The following is a 17,559-nucleotide window of genomic DNA, read 5'->3' on the forward strand; positions in this document are numbered from 1 at the left end:
AGGCAAGGATGGTGTGACAACAGGTGCTAGGGTCCAGTGTTTTGGGTTTTGTCTGGAGGCACTTTAACGTTGTAGCAGGCAACCGCACAGCTAAGTGCAAATATAAAGGTTAGCACAGAGCATTTTCAACACAGTGGGAGAACATATTTTGCTCAACCCAGTGGGGATGTTGACGTGCCACAGTTTAAGGCACATTGCAGTTTAAGGCTTCTAATGTCTTCATTCTAAAGTGGAGCAGGAGGTTTCCAAAGCTATTGAGCTTTTATTCATTTGTATCATTCATTAATTTGTGAAAAAAGTAATGCTATTCTTTCTCCAGAAAATGACCGTGAAAAGAGTGCTATCTGACCTCTAGCTCTGTGTCCAACACTGCACACTGGACACTGGAAGGCAGCCCTGTTCTGATTTTAGGAAATGACGGTATTTGAAAGCATCACACTGGATTAACCCTCAAGACTCAACAAGTTCAAGACTTGCTGCAGATGGCAATAATTACATATTCTGTGTCTGAAGATTGCGCAATATTCTGTTGCATCATTTTGGGCAGATCTGGATCTGTTGCAGATTTTGCCTGACCTGGTATAAGTGGTATTCCCCTTTAGACATAAACCGAAGCTGTTCGGGACACGTTTTCAGATGAGAGATGTGGCACATTTCTTGGAGGATGAGCAGCTGACATGCTAAAGGAGAGTGCAGCGGGGCAGACACGCTGCTTTTAAACCAGATTCCACAATTGTCAGGTGAAGAGTCCAAACTGCCTAAATACAAGGTAAGAGAACTTATTGTGGAGAGGAAAGTGGTTTACTCTCATTGCATCACGCTGTAATTTGGTGTTTGTGTGTCTGCCTGCATGTGATGTGGCTCTTGGTATGTGGGGAGTGGTTCTTACGAGGTGTTCAGAAACAAACCGGCATTGCGAAGAAGAATGTGCTTTGGTTGGTGATGTTGCTGCAGACGGACCAGTGAGAACAGAAGTGCCAATTTGAGTAATACACAACGAGTTTGACAGTTTATCAGGCGTCATTTTACAGACTACCATACAGTATTTCGTCTGAGCCCTCTGTGTCGCAGCTGAGTCAAAACGTGGCTGGCCACTCAGCATCACTGTGCCTGATTCACCAAAGTTTTCATTTCCTGTCATGCCTTTGGACCTAATGATGACTTCACACTCATGGTTTCCTGGTGACTGTCAGATCCGTCATACTTCCCCTTTTGGGCGTGAGTCGACAAATTGAACAACATTATTTGTATTTGTTTTTATTATTCTGTTTGCAGACCAAAATCTGAATGTCATAGGAAGACATTTCTGTGCTGCCCAAGCACAAATATGTGTTTCAGTTTGACCACGGGAATGTCTCCGTTTTGTGTGTTTTGGTCAACCAAAGCACATTTAGAGTTTGCACAATATGTGAGGCTAAATAAAAGTTTGTGCAGTTTCATAAATGCTCTTTAGCCAGTTTCATTATACAACTCTGGCTCCTTCATCCTGGGATGGTCAAGTCTGTGAACAGTACATCTGCAACATGTACACAACACACAGGCACACGCACACGCACAGTGAGACAGACACATGCAGTGTTCTACTGTATTTCTATCACCACAGAATTTACACTGTTGAATAAACAGTGACAACGCAGGCCAGCTTGTAGAGAGCTCCTTTATTCAGAGCCATTACGCTGAGTTAATTTAAACACAAGATACTTGTGCTCAAAAAGAGGATTCATTCTCAGTGAAGAACTTTGGAGCTCTAATCTGCCTCTATACCTGCCAAAGAGCAGTGATTCCTAACACGTCTCTGGGGGTCATCAGGTGGAAACCTCCCTTCAACAGTGTTTCGCCTACTTAGTCCCACTACACCTCCAGGAGGTTAGGCAGTGAACTCCGGCGTCCCAGAGTCACCCCCCCTAGTGCCAGTTCACACTGCTCCTACACAATCCAAACAGCACCGCCACGTTCAACTGACCCAGAGATGCTCCAGGTAGTGGCCAGTACCGATGCTACCATTTAACTATTGCTAAAGCTACTGCTAACCACTAGGAAGAACAGAAGAAGACAATACAGTTCCGATGCTACCATTTAGCTAATGTTACGTGCTAACCGCTACCTGCTAAGAGGAACAGAAGAAGACAATAAAGCTAGATTCACCTATACTGTTAATGTTAATTGCTAGCTACCAATACTAACTGCTAAGATACTATCATACTCTCACCGCTTTAGCTATTGTTAGCTGCTACAATGCTACCACAGGCCTAGATGCCACATGTAACTGCCGATTGCCACACTACCATCATCTACACCTGCCTCTCACCAACTGCACCAAGAAAAAGCGGGGTGGGAATACAAACCCTGGTTCAGGTAGGGGATAGAAAATAAAGAGGTAGAGTCAAAAGATGAAAGTAGGGATTGGATACAGACCCTTGTTCGGGTAGAGGGTGGAAAATTTAGAAGGTGCTGAAGGTGGAGGCCTAAACCACAGACTAGATTTAACAGCCTCTTCTAACATTTCCTTCAAGAAGCAGCAAACCCTACCATGATGCAAAGTTCACAGGTGAGGCAGGACTCTCTCTTTTCTCAAGGACTTTTACAACTCAGTATTTTGCACTTTCAGCCGTTTCCCCACCCAGGAGATCAACCATTAACTTCGACCTGAATCGAACCAGGCAGAGCATAAATAGCGATCATTATCCCCCTGCTGCCTACTTCTTTTCTGTGAGAGACATGGGGTCAGGCGTCTACATCAGCAAAGCGGTGGCTGTAGTCTGTGTGGTTGGAGCCATCGGTGCTGTGGCCACCATCATAGCTCTGTCTGTGGTTTATGCTCAGGAGAAGTCAAAGACTGACGTGACACTTCCAGCCTTTACCAGTACTGCTGCCACTCCAACCACAACACCCTCCACCCCGGGGGAGCTCTGGAAGAACTACAGACTTCCAGACTCCCTCGCTCCTGTTACCTACAATGTGACCCTGTGGCCCCGGCTGGAGCTCAGCAAAGAGGGCCTGTACATATTCACGGGAGAGTCAGAGGTGGTCTTCAAATGTGTGAGGAACACCGACCTCATCATCATCCACTCCAACAAGCTGAACCTCACCAAATTTGAGGGACACCATGCCAAGCTCTCTGGCCTCAATGGAGCCTCTGCGCCCACGCTGAATAAGACCTGGTTGGAGGTTCCCACCCAATACCTGGTGGTCCGGCTCAACAGCCCGCTGAAGGCCGGCAGCACGTACGCGCTCTACACTGAGTTCACTGGAGAGCTGGCTGACGACCTGGGAGGATTCTACAGGAGTGAATACATGGAAGATGGCGTGAAAAAGTATGATGTTCTTTTTAACCTCACTAAATTCAATTTTTTATGTGAATTTCCCAAAATAACAAACTATTCCTTTAATAAGAATAATGTCATTAAAATGTTTAGTCTATTTGAATTTAAACTATAATGTGAGTAAAGAGATGATGATAATGTCCATTTGTTGGTTTTAGATTAAGTTCAGCTCAGGATGCAAAAAAAAGCAAAAAAAAAAAAAAAAAAAAAAAGCAAAAAAAACCTCACCTGGAACAAAATCTACAATCCAAATCCACCTTTTGGAGTGTTTAAAATACTCACAGCCACTACAGCAGATGTGGGACTTCTAGAGCTTGTATTAAAAAAGACACAGTGGTGGACAGCAATGCATATACAGTTAGTATTTCTTAGGTTTCACTAATCTTCATCTGTAATTCCTGTTCCAGCACCCTGTTCAGCTCTGGGCTCTGAACCACTCAGGGTTTCCCTCTAACAGCACCTCTGTTTCCAGCAGCTACGCTGCCGATTGATTGAATTCTGAGGAATTTTTTGACTGGAAAAACACACGCTGTCATTTTTCTACAAGTTACATCACACAACACCCGTCCTGCAGTGGTTACAGAAATCTAATCTAAAACTTGCTCGTATCATTAACAAGGGTGAAATAGGCACGTTTATGGACAGTGTGTAGACCATAAAACTAAACAACTGCTTCATTACAATACAACTTCAAGTAAACACAAATTATGTAAGTTTGAGAGTATCCAAAGGTCGAGGGTTCCTTTAACATTTCATACAGGGGTTAATTCTTGAGTTTCCATATCTACTATTGGCAGAGTTCTGGCCACGACTCAAATGCAGCCAACAGATGCCAGGAAAGCCTTCCCCTGCTTCGATGAGCCCGCCATGAAAGCTGTCTTCTACATGACTCTCATACACCCAAATGGGACAGTGGCTCTGTCCAACGGCATGGAAAACGGCAAGTTCTCCTTTCACCGTCCTCTGCAACATTTTCCATGTGTAATGTTTCCTAGTAGTGATCCGAGTAAGCAGAATGAACCTTACGTCACATCCGCTTTGATAGGTGCCAGTTAGTAGACAACTAATTTTTAACCTCACCGCTTCGTGAGGATCGTTCACAAAAACCTGTATTTCAATTATAGTCTCTAACTACCATTCAACACTTATTACAGGCATGTCCAAGATATTCCATAAAGGGCCGTGTGGCTGCAGGTTTTTGTTCCAACCAATCAAGAGGTCACCTAATTATCAGCTGAAGACTGAGATCAGCTGATTAAATGAGTTCAGGCTGGTGCGCTCCTCCTTGGTTGGAATGAAGCCACACGGCCCTTTATGGAATAGTTTGGACATGCCTGGTTTATTAGAAGTTGTGTTATCAGACATTTTGCTAAAAGAATAATGACTAAGGAATGTCAAATATGACAGACTCTTAATATTGCAGCTGCAAACATACAATTGTCTGTTGTGTTGTGCTATAGTCAAACAATGATCATAATTCTCCCCGTTTCCTCATTTAGAATAAATTTGCTGCTGTCTTTTTCCCCATACAGGGACTATTAACATCACTAAGAATAACCAGAGTTTACTCCAGACGAGCTTCGAGCCCACAGAGATCATGTCAACCTACTTGCTGGCCTTTGTCGTATGCGAATTTGGTTTTATACCACAACAAAACAAAACAAAAACTGCTGATGACGTGTTCGTAAGTATTTATCACATCTCACAGTCAGAACCATACAAACTGCTGTAAAATATCTACATCATTTTTATTTCTAAGCCTTTGAATACTTCTGGTATTGCTATTATTTTGCAGTATGTGTTTGCCAGTTATTTTGCAGTGCATTTTGTATGTCATGTGTAACAGTTAATTGCCACTGTAGCAGTTTGAGCTGCTGTGGAGCAAGAAAAAAGAAGGTTTTATTATAGAAGACAAAAAAGTATAACATTAACGATCATCTTTAAGAACCACACCTCGCCCCGATACCTCTTATGCTAATAATAATATTGCATTTGCTGCTACGACTCCTGCAATCTGCTGTTGCTACAGTACTGCACCACTGTCACTGCCACAGCTTGAATTAGGAGCAATAATTTAAACTGATGTGAGCCCGAGAATGTGAAACTGGAGCCACAGCAGCTGTTTTCAGGAAGTACTGCTGCATCAATTTAAGAGAGAAACGTCATTTTATGTTTTTTGTCGGCAAGATCTCAGAATAATCACTCAGATAGGACCAAAGTGTTTGATCCCCAATGATCCTCCTGCTGCAGGGGGTTTTCACGGCTCATTTGGAGTAAGGGGCCCGCTGTGTGGGATTAGCCCACCAAGCACTGGAATGAACCACGCTATTACAGGAAACTAACTGCGTAAGAGGTGGTTCGAAAGCTTTGACAACTGTTCTGTCGACTGGATGACACAGTGGTTTAATTTTAGTCATTGCGTATCTACGTGATTTGGCAATTTGTACTGGTTGACTGATAGATTATTGTGAATCTGAAGATCAGTTATCAGTTACAATAAATGCAGCTTTATACACCCCTGCATTAGCGCCACCTTAAACTGCTACTTCTTCGAAGGACAACTACCAACACAAACAACTGACTTGTTGACTCCTCTGCAGTTTGTTGCTCTGCCCTGTTGGTCAGAGTGTCTCTATGCTGCCCTCTGCTGGACTCAATGCGCAGCCATTTTTTTCTGTCTGGTAAATAAAGCATTGTTTGTGTCCAGATCAGAATCTGGGCTCGCAAGAAGGCTATAGAGGAGGGACAGGGAGACTATGCCCTGGAGAAGACTGGACCCATACTGGAATTCTTTCAGGAATACTATGCCTCCCCTTACCCCCTGACCAAGTCAGGTAGGAACCCCACACACTCATACAGACCATTACATTTGTAAACATGTTGTGCATATACAGTAACTGCTCATATTTTTGCTTTAAATTTTAGTTAATATTTTTGAAACTGTACAGCCAGCAGTCAAAAGAATGACCTCTCAAATCATTTTTAGACCAGATCGCTCTTCCGGACTTCAGTGCCGGAGCCATGGAGAACTGGGGTCTGATCACCTACAGAGAAACTGCCCTCTTATACAACCCTGCCGTGTCATCCAATGGAGACAAGGAGTGGGTGGCAACGGTCATCTCGCATGAACTCGCTCATATGGTATCACACTCGAGTCCATTCAGCAGTGTACTGCCCTCCAAAAGTTTTTATGTCATGATAATTATTGAATGACTGAAATGTCCTTTCAGTGGTTTGGGAACTTGGTGACCATGAGGTGGTGGAATGACTTGTGGCTCAATGAGGGGTTTGCAACGTACGTCTCTTACCTTGGAGCAGATAGGGCAGAACTAGATTGGAACATGGTGAGTTGTTGGACGCCTCTTGTAGAAAAACTATATCCAAGCTGAGGATTTACCTGCTGAATACACTCACTGGACCTCTTTTTAAAATGTGCTGGTGTGAGCCAAGTCCTGACAAAACGTAGAAATCATTGTTGTTGGAAAATGTGTCCGGTCATGCCGCAAAACTGAAGACAAAAATGTCTCTGTGTATTTTCCAGAAAGATTTAATAGTTCTGAATGAGATCATTGGTGTGATGGCTGTGGATGCCTTGGCCTCCTCCCATCCCCTGTCATCCAAAGAGGAGGACGTCCAGAAGCCAGAGGACATCAGTCAACTGTTTGACTCCATCACATACAGCAAGGTGCAGTATAACTGAGGATAACAGATCAAAATGTCCTTACCCCCATGTGTTCTTCTCTCCAAGCCCTACTAGATGAGATGTTGACCTCCACTAAGCAAAAGGAATGAATTTAACTGTGCTCTTTCTTCCTGGGTGACCCTCATGTGGGAACTATAGAACTAAAGGACTGATGAATCACTGATCATCATTAGCAGCTGTAATTCTGATATGTCACCGACTCACTCTGCTAACATCCTCCTGTTTGTCATTACAGGGAGCTGCAGTCCTCAGGATGCTCTCAGAGTTTATCACTGAGGACGTCTTTACTCAAGGGCTCCAAGTGAGTACAGCCGATTAAACTGATGAGGAGAAACTGCCCAGAAACCAACACAAAGTCTTTCATGTTGTTAATATTGTCATGTCTCGATTTTACTGACCTGCATCTAACTTATTTTATTCACCGCAAAAGCATGATTAGAAGATAACCAGCAGGTTTATTATCTGTCTGCAGACATACTTAGACGAGTTCAAGTACAACACCACAGTCTACACAGACCTCTGGACGCACCTGCAAACGGTAAGATAATCATGCTTTCTCTCCACAGAACAGCTGCTTAAAAAGGAAATTCCCTCAGAGCAATTGTTCAAAATGATTAATTTACTGCAGCGATAGTGAGATGTTTCATTAAAAAATCCTGGGATGAATGGCACAATTAGTCTTAACCCTCTGGCTGCTAAGCTAAAAGAATATGCAGACCTTATGACAGTGTGTTCACCACGTCAGACTCACATGGACATGTCTCATGTACTCCTGTGAACAACGTGAACATGTTATTTGTTGAAGTCACGACACCTGACAGACCAGTTAAAACCACTTAACACCTCTCAGTAGATGTAATAGTTTGTAGAGGGTCTCCAGTTCACTCAGTGCGCTCCACCATACAGATCAATATAATAAAGTGCATATAATACAATGAATGAACATTACATGGACATATCAGCACCATATGAAGTTGATGTGTTAAAACATTTGCTGATTTAAACAGATAGATAGACAGATAGATAGACAGATATTACATATAGCCTATATTAAATAACCAACATTCGCTCTCCTCCCACCAACTCCTGAGGGATCCACTATGTTCACCATGCTCGTGGCTAGCTTGTTTACCTGTTATTTATTTGCGTGATATGATGCAGTGAAATTACAGTAACACTTCCTAAAATATAAATGGGCTTCTTACTTGTTACTTCTGTCTTATGTGAAAATAGTGGACAGCTGCAGAGGATAGAAGACAAACCTTGCTTGCTTTTCATGGTAGTGATGTTTAAAGTGAAGAAACTGGGGTTCATCAAATATAATTATTCACTACCCACTGTAGCAAAGCTCAGTTAAGGTGCACATCCGGCATGTTGTGGGCCCTCCTCTACCAAATCCTGTCAGACAGCACAGGTGTAGCTCACAGGTGGGATTGCCAGTCTTTGCTGCCCTCTGGTGGTCGGGAGTATTACTAACTCTCATCACTGCAATAATATAATGAGTACAATGATAGCTAAAGTTTGACAGTTGTCTGGTTCCATACTGTGCCACAGCTAAACAATTACAGCTAGGTCCGCATTAATAAAAAAAAAACATTTAAAGGTAATGCAAGAGTTGCTTTCCCTAGTAACTAATTACTTTTATGTGCAGTAATTGGTAAACTAATTCAATTACTTTTGAGAGAAGTAATTAGTGACTGTAACTGATTACTAATTTTCAGTAACTTGCACAACACTGCTTGAGAGTGACTTCACATGTCACTCTTAATGTTGATTAGTGCTGGAAAAAAACAGTGCATGCGTCCTGTTACAAATGTGAAGTAAGAAATAGAACTTGTCCACTTGGTGCTGAAAGCAGTTCTGGTATGATGAGGAGCTTATTGTGGCTAATGCTTGCTAATGCAGTTCAACAAAAGATATGTAGGCTCACTTTAAACATTTGTAGAATTCATCTGTCATTCATTGTGACTCAGTGCTCAACAGTAGAATAAGTCAGCTCTGAGATCAGCTGAAAGGTTAGAAGTCATGGCACCTTGAAGAAATATAAATGTCAAAAGACGTGTCAACATGAGCATTGTGGTCATATGTGGCTGCCCTCTAAACTGTCAAAAAGCAAAAGAATCCCTCAGCAGGGAGCAAGAAAGAGTCATTATTTGACTAAAATGTGAATGTCCCTGTTACCAGGCGGTGAGCAAAAACAGCATAACGCTGCCCCACTCTGTGGAGGATATCATGAACCGCTGGATCCTGCAGATGGGCTTCCCTGTGGTCACCATCGACACCCAGACTGGAAGTATCACCCAGAAACACTTCTTGTTGGACCCAGACTCTGTACTAGACACGCCTTCAGATTACAAGTAGGAAGCGTCTTTAAGGTCTCACGTGAATATGCTGAAAATACTGTGTGTGTTCATATTGGACCCTGGCAACCGAAGCTCACCTGCTCCCTCTGTCTCTCTGTGTTTACGCACACCTGTACGGCTGGGTGGATGTGGCTCCAGCTATGAGTGGTTTGTCCCTGTTACGTGGATAAAGACTGCTGGAGCCGAACAGCAGCACTGGCTTCTTGGCAAAAACGGTGAGATTTATTTCAGGTGTGTGTTCAGAGCGATGAGAGGATGATGGGCACCATTGAAAAACGTGTTTGTTTTTTTTCATCTCCATCAAACAGAAACAAACAAAGACTTTGTGCTGGGTGCTAATGACTGGTTGGTGGCCAACATAAACATGACGGGCTTCTACAGAGTCAACTATGACTCCAACAACTGGGAGCGCCTCCTCGCCAAGCTGAACTCCAAACATGAGGTACAGCGCCTCCCGCTGGAAATGAGGCTGCATTACTTCTCCAGTGTTTCTATGTGACTGTCCCAGCCCCCAAACACAATTTCCCATGTCAATGCCTTGTCCACGTTTCAGGATATCCCAGTGATCAACCGAGCTCAAATTATCGATGATGCTTTCAACCTCGCAAGGTGAGGCCATATTTTTCCTGAAGCATTGTGGTCAAATACCGAACAAGAGTTGAGTAATCGTGCGTGCCATTTTCAGGGCAAAGATTGTGAACACAACTCTGGCTCTGAGGACCACCCAGTTCCTCATTAACGAGGTCGAATACATGCCCTGGCAGACAGCCAGCCGCAACTTGGACTACTTCTTCCTCATGTTTGACCGCAGTGAATTGTACGGACCCATGCAGGTTTGTGATGAACGCTCATTTGTTATAGTTCGGTCATGAAGGATTGCGGATTGGTTCATGCAAATTCAGTACAACTCTTTAGTTCACCAGATCCGGATGACATGTTTCTCTTTTCAAGCAGAAATGCAAGCTAACAGAACGTGTCCATGTTCATCCCCCAGGCTTACATAAACAAACAGGTCACTCCTCTGTTTGAGTACTTCAGAAACATCACTAACAACTGGACAGAGATCCCGAAAGGGCACACCGAACAGTAAGGATGTTTCACTCACTTCAACACATTTGTGCTAAAGAAACCTTTGAGACAATCACTCTGGCAGGATTTGTTCGATACATGAACTTCCTGTCACAATGGTCACACACAAATCGGTGTGAGGTAGTTCTTATTGTTATGATAAACCATGGCGCTATCGTCACTACACTGATTCTGTCTTACAAATCCCCAAGCGGTGTTTGACAAAAAGTCAAACTAAAATGGACTTTTTCCCCCTGATTGCACTCAGCCACAGTCAGCCATATCTCTATGAATTAATGCCATGTGGATTACATGAGCCTTTAATCATCCCCATGAGGAAAGTTGTCCCAAGTTGTACCTCACATGACCCTCTCCACACTGTGTCCCTGTCTCCAGTATCTTCTTAATGTGTTCACTCCAATTTACTCTTATCTTAATAGAAATACATTCTGTCTCCTGAGTTTCTGTTTACTTCTTCACTCACTCCTGGAAAACCTCACTGCAGTCCTACTGACAACCTGCATTTCCAGGTGTGGGTTTGACCACCTGACCCCAGGTCTGTGAGAAAGTGTGACGAGAGTAGAGTCCCCACACCTGAGATGCGTCACTTCCTTTTCTGCACACAAGAGCATAGAAGCAAACAGGCTATGACTTTTTAGGGTTAATTTATTGATGGTTAACAGTAGCTTCTGTGTGAAAATCTTTAAAAACTAAAAATCCAAGAAAGGCGCACAAAAAGTGAAATGTTCAGGGCAGATGGAACTTGTTTTTGCTTTGTAAAGCATATTAGCATGTTCACATTAGCAAGCTGTGGAAATAAACAGAAACCAACAAAGTGCTTATATGTTGGTCGGCCATTGCGCTTGAGACGTCAAATAAGGAAAAGAAGTCTCACACATGGGGACCCAATTATCTTCCCATTGGCTTGCAGACCTGGGGTCCCCAGATGTGAGGTCTGCAGCCGGACCACTGCCAAACATTTTTCTGACCCATGTGTCACCTGTCCAGGTACAACCAGGTGAATGCGATCTCCTTGGCCTGCAGCAGTGGAGTGGCCGGCTGTAAGGAGCTGACCACCGGATGGTTCAGAGCCTGGATGGAAAACCCAACGAAAAACACGTATGTTCACAGCCAATGCTATCAGTTATTTCCAGATTCCTTCACTGCTGTCGTTTTCTTTGACTCTTTGTCACCTTCATCAATCGTTGCAGGATTAGTCCAAACTTGAAGTCCACAGTGTACTGCAGTGCCATTGCAGAGGGAGGAGTGAAGGAGTGGGACTTTGCTTGGTCCATGTTTAAGGCGGCCACCATCGCTTCAGAAGCTGAGAAACTCATGTATGCTCTGTCCTGCACCAAAGAGCCCTGGCTGCTGAACAGGTCTGACATCATGCTCGATGTGTTTGTTCTCTCATTGTTTGAGCTATCGCTTCTTAAATTCATTTTCAGTCAACTGTCGCGCACAGCAGCGAACAGTACATTTGGAACATTAGGCTTTTGTCCTCACTGTGAATGTGTTTCAGGTATCTGCAGTATTGCCTGGACCCAGAGAAGATCCGTAAGCAGGATGCCACCTCCACCATTATTAGCATTGCTGGCAACCCCATCGGTCAACCTCTGGCATGGGACTTCATCAGAGCCAACTGGGGCCATATATACAATGAGTGAGTCTCACATGACCAGTGTATGACAACAAATGGTGCTGTTACAGTAAAGCGTCAGGGTGAAAACATGTTGCTAAGGAGGCAAAATATGTTTTAAATGCATGCATTCATGGTGCATGGTCCATGCTTAAATATCTCATCTAATACTTGCTGGATTTCCAAGACATTTTTTTTAGCTGTGTGAGTGAATCTTGATGATTTTGGTCGTCCTCTGACCTTTCCCCTTGCACCATCGTCATCGTCAAAAATTGGCTTTGTCCAACACAATGGATTATGACCACATCCAGGCAAAACGGACAGCATTCCCATCAACCTCTAATCCCCTGCTAATTATCTAATGTTAGCATGCTAGCACTCTAAACTAGGATGGCAAACATAGTAAACATTATGCCTGCTGAACATCAGCACGTTAGCATCGTCGCTGAGAGCCTGTGTGCTGACATTAGCATTTAGCTCACAGCACCACTTTGTTTCCTGCAGTTCTTGTTATCAAAGTGTCCGACGGAGCAGCTTTGGCTCCACAGCCTGTCGTCATTATGCAGAACGATCAACATCTGCCTTGTTTTTCCCTTTTCTTCAGCTATGGTGGTGGATCATTTTCCTTTGGAGGACTAATCAGTGGAGTGACCAAACGATTCTCCACTGACTTTGATTACAACCAGGTACGTTGTCTCTGATATTTGTTGCTGTTTTCTGTGACACTCAGTGACCCTCTGTTTCATTTCAGATCGGCAACTTGAGTAAATTAATATTAATAACTAGACCAGTGTTTGCACTGCGTCAGCTACAGAACAAGCACAAACTCTCTACCCAACAGTAACATAAGTTTTTTGGTAAAGAAGGTGTTCTTATAGCCCAACTCTATTTTTTATATATACATATATGTACAGTATAGATTTTTTTATACTGACATACTTTTTAGTGTAGAATGTGCAGAATTAAATCTCAGTAACCCCCCACCCCCTCTCTCGCCTTCCTCTCCAGCTGCTGCAGTTCAAAGAAGAAAATGCAGGGCAGCTGGGCTCGACCACCACATCTCTTGATCAGGCACTGGAGAGAACCAGGGCCAACATGAACTGGGTGGACACAAACAAGAGACAGGTGCTTGAGTGGTTCACCACTGAAGCGCGCGCTCAAGGTTAACACTCACCGCCGTGTAGTTTTCAAATGTAAATTTGACGGCTGACTTTTAATCCACCCGCAGCCAGCTATCTATTATTGTAAATGTTCTTTTTTTAAATGTAAAGTTTTGATCAAGCATTTTTATGAATAAAGACTTTTTAATACCAGAAAATATGTTTTAATACTGTGTGTACTGTCAACATCTGAAAGACTTTTACAGGAATTTCACAACACAAATGTGTGATGTTGGGAACTAACAGCCATATTGTGACAGTTTGTCTCCACATTTGGAAAGTTTAAGTTTTTAAGTTTATTTACTTTATTAATTCCAAGACTGGGAAATTGCTTCTCTGCATTTAACCCATCGCTGTTGAAACACACACATGCAACATGCAACATGCAGTGAAACACACACAGGAGCAGTGGGCTGCAATCAAGCGCCCGGGGAGCATATTGGGGGATTAAGTGCCTTGCTCAAGGGCACATCAGCCAGCTAATGGAGGGGGGGGGGGTACTCCACCACACTGCCCCATAGTAAAGTACTTAGAATGAGCTTGGATGTTTAGCTTCCCTGAGAGGAGAAACAAGAAGACAGAGGACAGTCTTATTTGAATGTAAAATACTGCGCTGAAAATCACAGGTAACAGTGTTGATATAGTAACAGAGTGAAACATCAGTTCACATAGTGGTCAGCCATCTTTAATGATAACACATAATACACTGATGAGGCTTTGCCCATATTAAGGTCTGGCTCATATGTGGACATCTTTGAACAGGAAGTGACAGTCAGAACAGATTAAACTGATTCATCAGCATTATTGGTCCAGTTTCTGATCTTAATCAAAGGCCTGTCAATGGGCTTCTTTCAGGGCCTCAACCACCAGCCATGTTTACACAGGACAGAAAAGGTGCCAATTAACTGGTCCTAGTTCAGCTGCCACTTCTCCCAGTGGGGGTCTTTCCTTAAGGACTTTAGAGGGGATGTGCTCCCTGTTTAGCACCTCATTGTCCCGCCGACAGCTGCACTGTTTATGTAAGGAAGTGGAGGCCGAGCAGCAAGTCTGTTCATTTGTTCAGTTTGTGAACAGGATCACAGAAACAGAAAACCAAAGCCAAACTCAAGGGCTAATTTGATAAATAATGTTTATTCACCTTGTAAAAGCTCAATAAATATACAGGTCTATATACAAAAACACAGAAATCACAGAATCTTCTTCATCTATTTTGTTCAAAATAACAATAAGTTTTGTCCATAAATGTTGTAAGAGGTCATTGTTGCAATGAAAATAGCTGAGCGGACTGATGGCCGCGGCCCTCAGCACTGTCCAGAGAAGGCGGCGTTTTGTAGTTGCTGCTGTGCCGTCCAGAACTGCTCGCAGGAGAAGTAAGCTCCGCTGGAAACCTGACAACAGAAAACAGATTTTGGTCATGAACTCATTCAACTGAAACACTCCAATGAAAAACCTTTGAAAAGCCAATTTTTTTATTTTCTAAGCTACTGACATTGTGGAATTTTGCGACCATGATATGAACATACCTGATATGAGGGCTGCAGCGAGGACAGCTGGGCTGTGCTCATGGTGTGACAGTCTGATTCTTGTGGGCTGCAGCTGGCTGTTGGCTGATCCAGGAAGTGGCTTAGGGCTTGGGGCTGCTCCACAAAGCCTGAGGATCTCCTCTGCTCCAACACCTCCTCGCTGATGCCCAGCTGAGCCGACAGGTAGGAGATGTAGCGGATGGTGAGGCGCAGCGTCTCGATCTTGGTCAGGGTCTGCCCAGCTGGTGCCACTGAGGGTGGCAGGTACGTCCTGAGGTGATGCATGGCCTTGGTCAGATCCCTCATCCTCAGCTTCTCCCTCTCGCTGGCTGTCTGGCGCTTCTTCCCCGGGTATCTGGACCTGGATTTCTTTGTGCTGGATGTGGTTGCGGAGGATCTGGAGCAGGGCAGAGTCTGTGCATCGTGGGTCAGACGAGGTGCTGCCGGGCTCTTGAAGACGAAACAGTCCAAAGCGTTTTGTTCGTTTCCAGCCGTCTGGAGGGAGCTGGGGGAGAAGCAGAAGGAGTCCACAGAAGAGGTGGGAGACAGGCTGCTGCCAGCGCTGAAGTAACCAGGGTCCGAGGCCGGATCATAGGCCAGAGGATCATAAGACTTGTCCAGGAGGGACTCGCAGTCAAACAGGAAAGAGTTGTCCTGGAGCTGGAGAGGAGAGCAGTAGGACACCTCCATTGCTGCTGTCGTAGTTGCAGTTGTAGTTTGCGCTGTGGCTGTGAGCTCTTCCCTGAGCAGTGGGCTGTCAGTGAGTTGCTGGTAAGGCAGGCAGAGGATAGTGAGGAGGACTGAGGAGGCTGCCCCATATATGTGGTGGGAGGTGTGAGGTTGCACCTCCGGCAGCCACCTCTGGTCCTGAGAAGCTCTAGGAGCAGGGCTGACACCTCGGCCAGGGGGTCCCATGGGAAACAGGCCAGCTCCAGCACAAGGTGTGACCCGGCAGCTCACATGGGCATCACGAAGTGGATAAATTCACATTACACGCTCCTGCCGCCCGGGAACACGACCATGCTATGGCAGGGGTTGAACCTGGGTCACTGCTGACTGACATTTCAGTTAGAGGTCTGGAGTGTTGTTGGCTGTGAGTGCAGCAGCTAAATGATCTGTTATGATGACAAATACACAGTAATCCAATGACACGTTTTTATGAGTGGCTGATGGAACGAAAGATCAAGAAGCTAAACTGTCAGGTCTGATGCTCAGTCAAACTACTGCTGTGTCCCATCATCATCCATATACGGTCAAGTTAATTGGGTGGTTCTCCATCTCTTTCCCTCTGCTCTGGTATCTCCTACACCATTGATCCCCAACCTTGATGCCCACACTAGTGGGCCGTGGGTCATTTGGTACTGGGCCGCACAGAAAGAAAAAATAATTTCCATTATTTTGTTTTTTCACATAATTTGAAAAACAGGTGGTGCCTGAGAGTGCCAGTCTGCAGCCAGGTCCTCTTGACATGATTAAAAAGTGGATTTACGTTCATTATTATTGTTATTATTATTATTAAAGAGAAAATACCACAGTTTTAAATGGGGATCTTATCATTTTATTTTGTTTTTATCTGCTACACCTTTAGACTGGGCCGTGAAAATACTGTCAGACGTTAAACTGGGCCATGGTACAGAAAAGGTTGGGGACCACTGTCCTACACAGTCAGGCTGCAGAAGTGTGCCGGGGCAGCTGTGAGGTGTGATGAGCTCACACCTCGTCCTGTTTGGACAGCAGTAGACCTCACCGGCCCGGGAACCCTCATCCTCACAGAAGAGCCAATAACCACTACCACATTTTGTATTTGAGGATCTGGACTGAACTTTCTGGCAATGTTTTTAATGTTGACATGAGGTCGATACATTTTAGAATCAGTCCATACCTTCTCAGCCACTTGTCGCTACAGGAATTCATAGGCTTGAAAAATGAATCTTCAGTTATCTTATTTAATGCTGTTATTCTTCTGCTGCAATGCTCCGATGTCTCTGCGGATTCGGTGCTCAGGTGTTGACTGTGGATCTGAACTCCGAGCAGCTTTCCCACAAACCGCCGCGTCACATTTGACTCCTGCTCTGCAGCGGAGGTGAAACCCATGAGCAGGACGTGTGAACCAGTCTCGCACAGCCCTCCACCACCTCAGTTATGCAACAAAAACAGACACCTGAATTAAGTAAAATATGCACAGCAGGGATGGGGGTCCTCCGAGGACCAAGAAGAGCTTCTAAATGTCAAAATGCTATTTTAACTGATTTTGCTGAAGCTGGTTTAGGTTTTTTGTTTGTCTTGACTTGTGAAGTGTGTGAGGTGACACCCGACTTGACAGCTGACCTGAGGACTAGTTCTCACAGTGACCCCCCCCCCCCCGCCCACACACACACACACACACACACACACACACACACACACACACACACACACACACCACACACACACACTCACACAATGTGACATGACATTACATGGGTCACTATAAATATCCACTCATATATTTATATTTCCTCCTTCCCAGATTTAATCTGTTTTTGTTACATATAAAATGATCCATCATCCATCATCAGTGACACTCATGAGTGATATTCACTCACTACATCTAATCTTAGTCTTGTTGGTTAGGATTAGTCTGGTTGATTAAAGTTTCAAGCTTTTACAGATGGGATCCTATCATTTTTATTACTGCTAGTTCTGATGTGTAAATATTTATAGTTTATTTCATTGATGTATTTAAGTGAAAGGACCTCTTTTTTTTGTTTCAAATGATCAACCATTAACTGGTTATTGTT

The 17,559-nt window shown here is 44.1% G+C and overlaps 2 protein-coding genes across 3 annotated transcripts; one reads left to right on the plus strand and one right to left on the minus strand.

The window, feature by feature from the left end:
• The first annotated feature begins 621 nt into the window (after window positions 1-621).
• On the plus strand, window positions 622-13,395 carry LOC121611566 (aminopeptidase Ey-like). Of its 2 annotated transcripts, XM_041944221.1 has the most exons (21): window positions 622-769; window positions 2,609-3,314; window positions 4,121-4,263; window positions 4,856-5,007; window positions 6,031-6,157; window positions 6,310-6,464; window positions 6,554-6,667; window positions 6,865-7,008; window positions 7,262-7,327; window positions 7,499-7,564; window positions 9,211-9,383; window positions 9,528-9,604; window positions 9,698-9,831; window positions 9,943-9,998; window positions 10,075-10,222; window positions 10,384-10,475; window positions 11,466-11,576; window positions 11,669-11,836; window positions 11,980-12,120; window positions 12,701-12,782; window positions 13,105-13,395. In XM_041944221.1, exons 2-21 carry the CDS (start codon window positions 2,719-2,721, stop codon window positions 13,261-13,263), a joined length of 2,904 nt encoding a protein of 967 aa, XP_041800155.1. In that variant the 5' UTR covers window positions 622-769; window positions 2,609-2,718; the 3' UTR covers window positions 13,264-13,395. The 2 variants fall into 2 exon arrangements, with proteins under 2 accessions (XP_041800155.1, XP_041800236.1); XM_041944302.1 differs by lacking the exon at window positions 622-769 and having other exon boundaries at window positions 2,472-3,314.
• A 1,162-nt stretch (window positions 13,396-14,557) lies between these two features.
• Window positions 14,558-15,469, minus strand: mespaa (mesoderm posterior aa). Its single transcript, XM_041939598.1, has 2 exons — window positions 14,780-15,469; window positions 14,558-14,644 (listed from the first exon to the last, which is right to left on the minus strand). Exons 1-2 carry the CDS (start codon window positions 15,467-15,469, stop codon window positions 14,558-14,560), a joined length of 777 nt encoding a protein of 258 aa, XP_041795532.1.
• Between the last annotated feature and the right edge of the window lie 2,090 nt (window positions 15,470-17,559).

Source organism: Chelmon rostratus, chromosome 1, assembly GCF_017976325.1.
Source record: "Chelmon rostratus isolate fCheRos1 chromosome 1, fCheRos1.pri, whole genome shotgun sequence".
Classification (NCBI taxonomy): domain Eukaryota; kingdom Metazoa; phylum Chordata; class Actinopteri; order Chaetodontiformes; family Chaetodontidae; genus Chelmon; species Chelmon rostratus.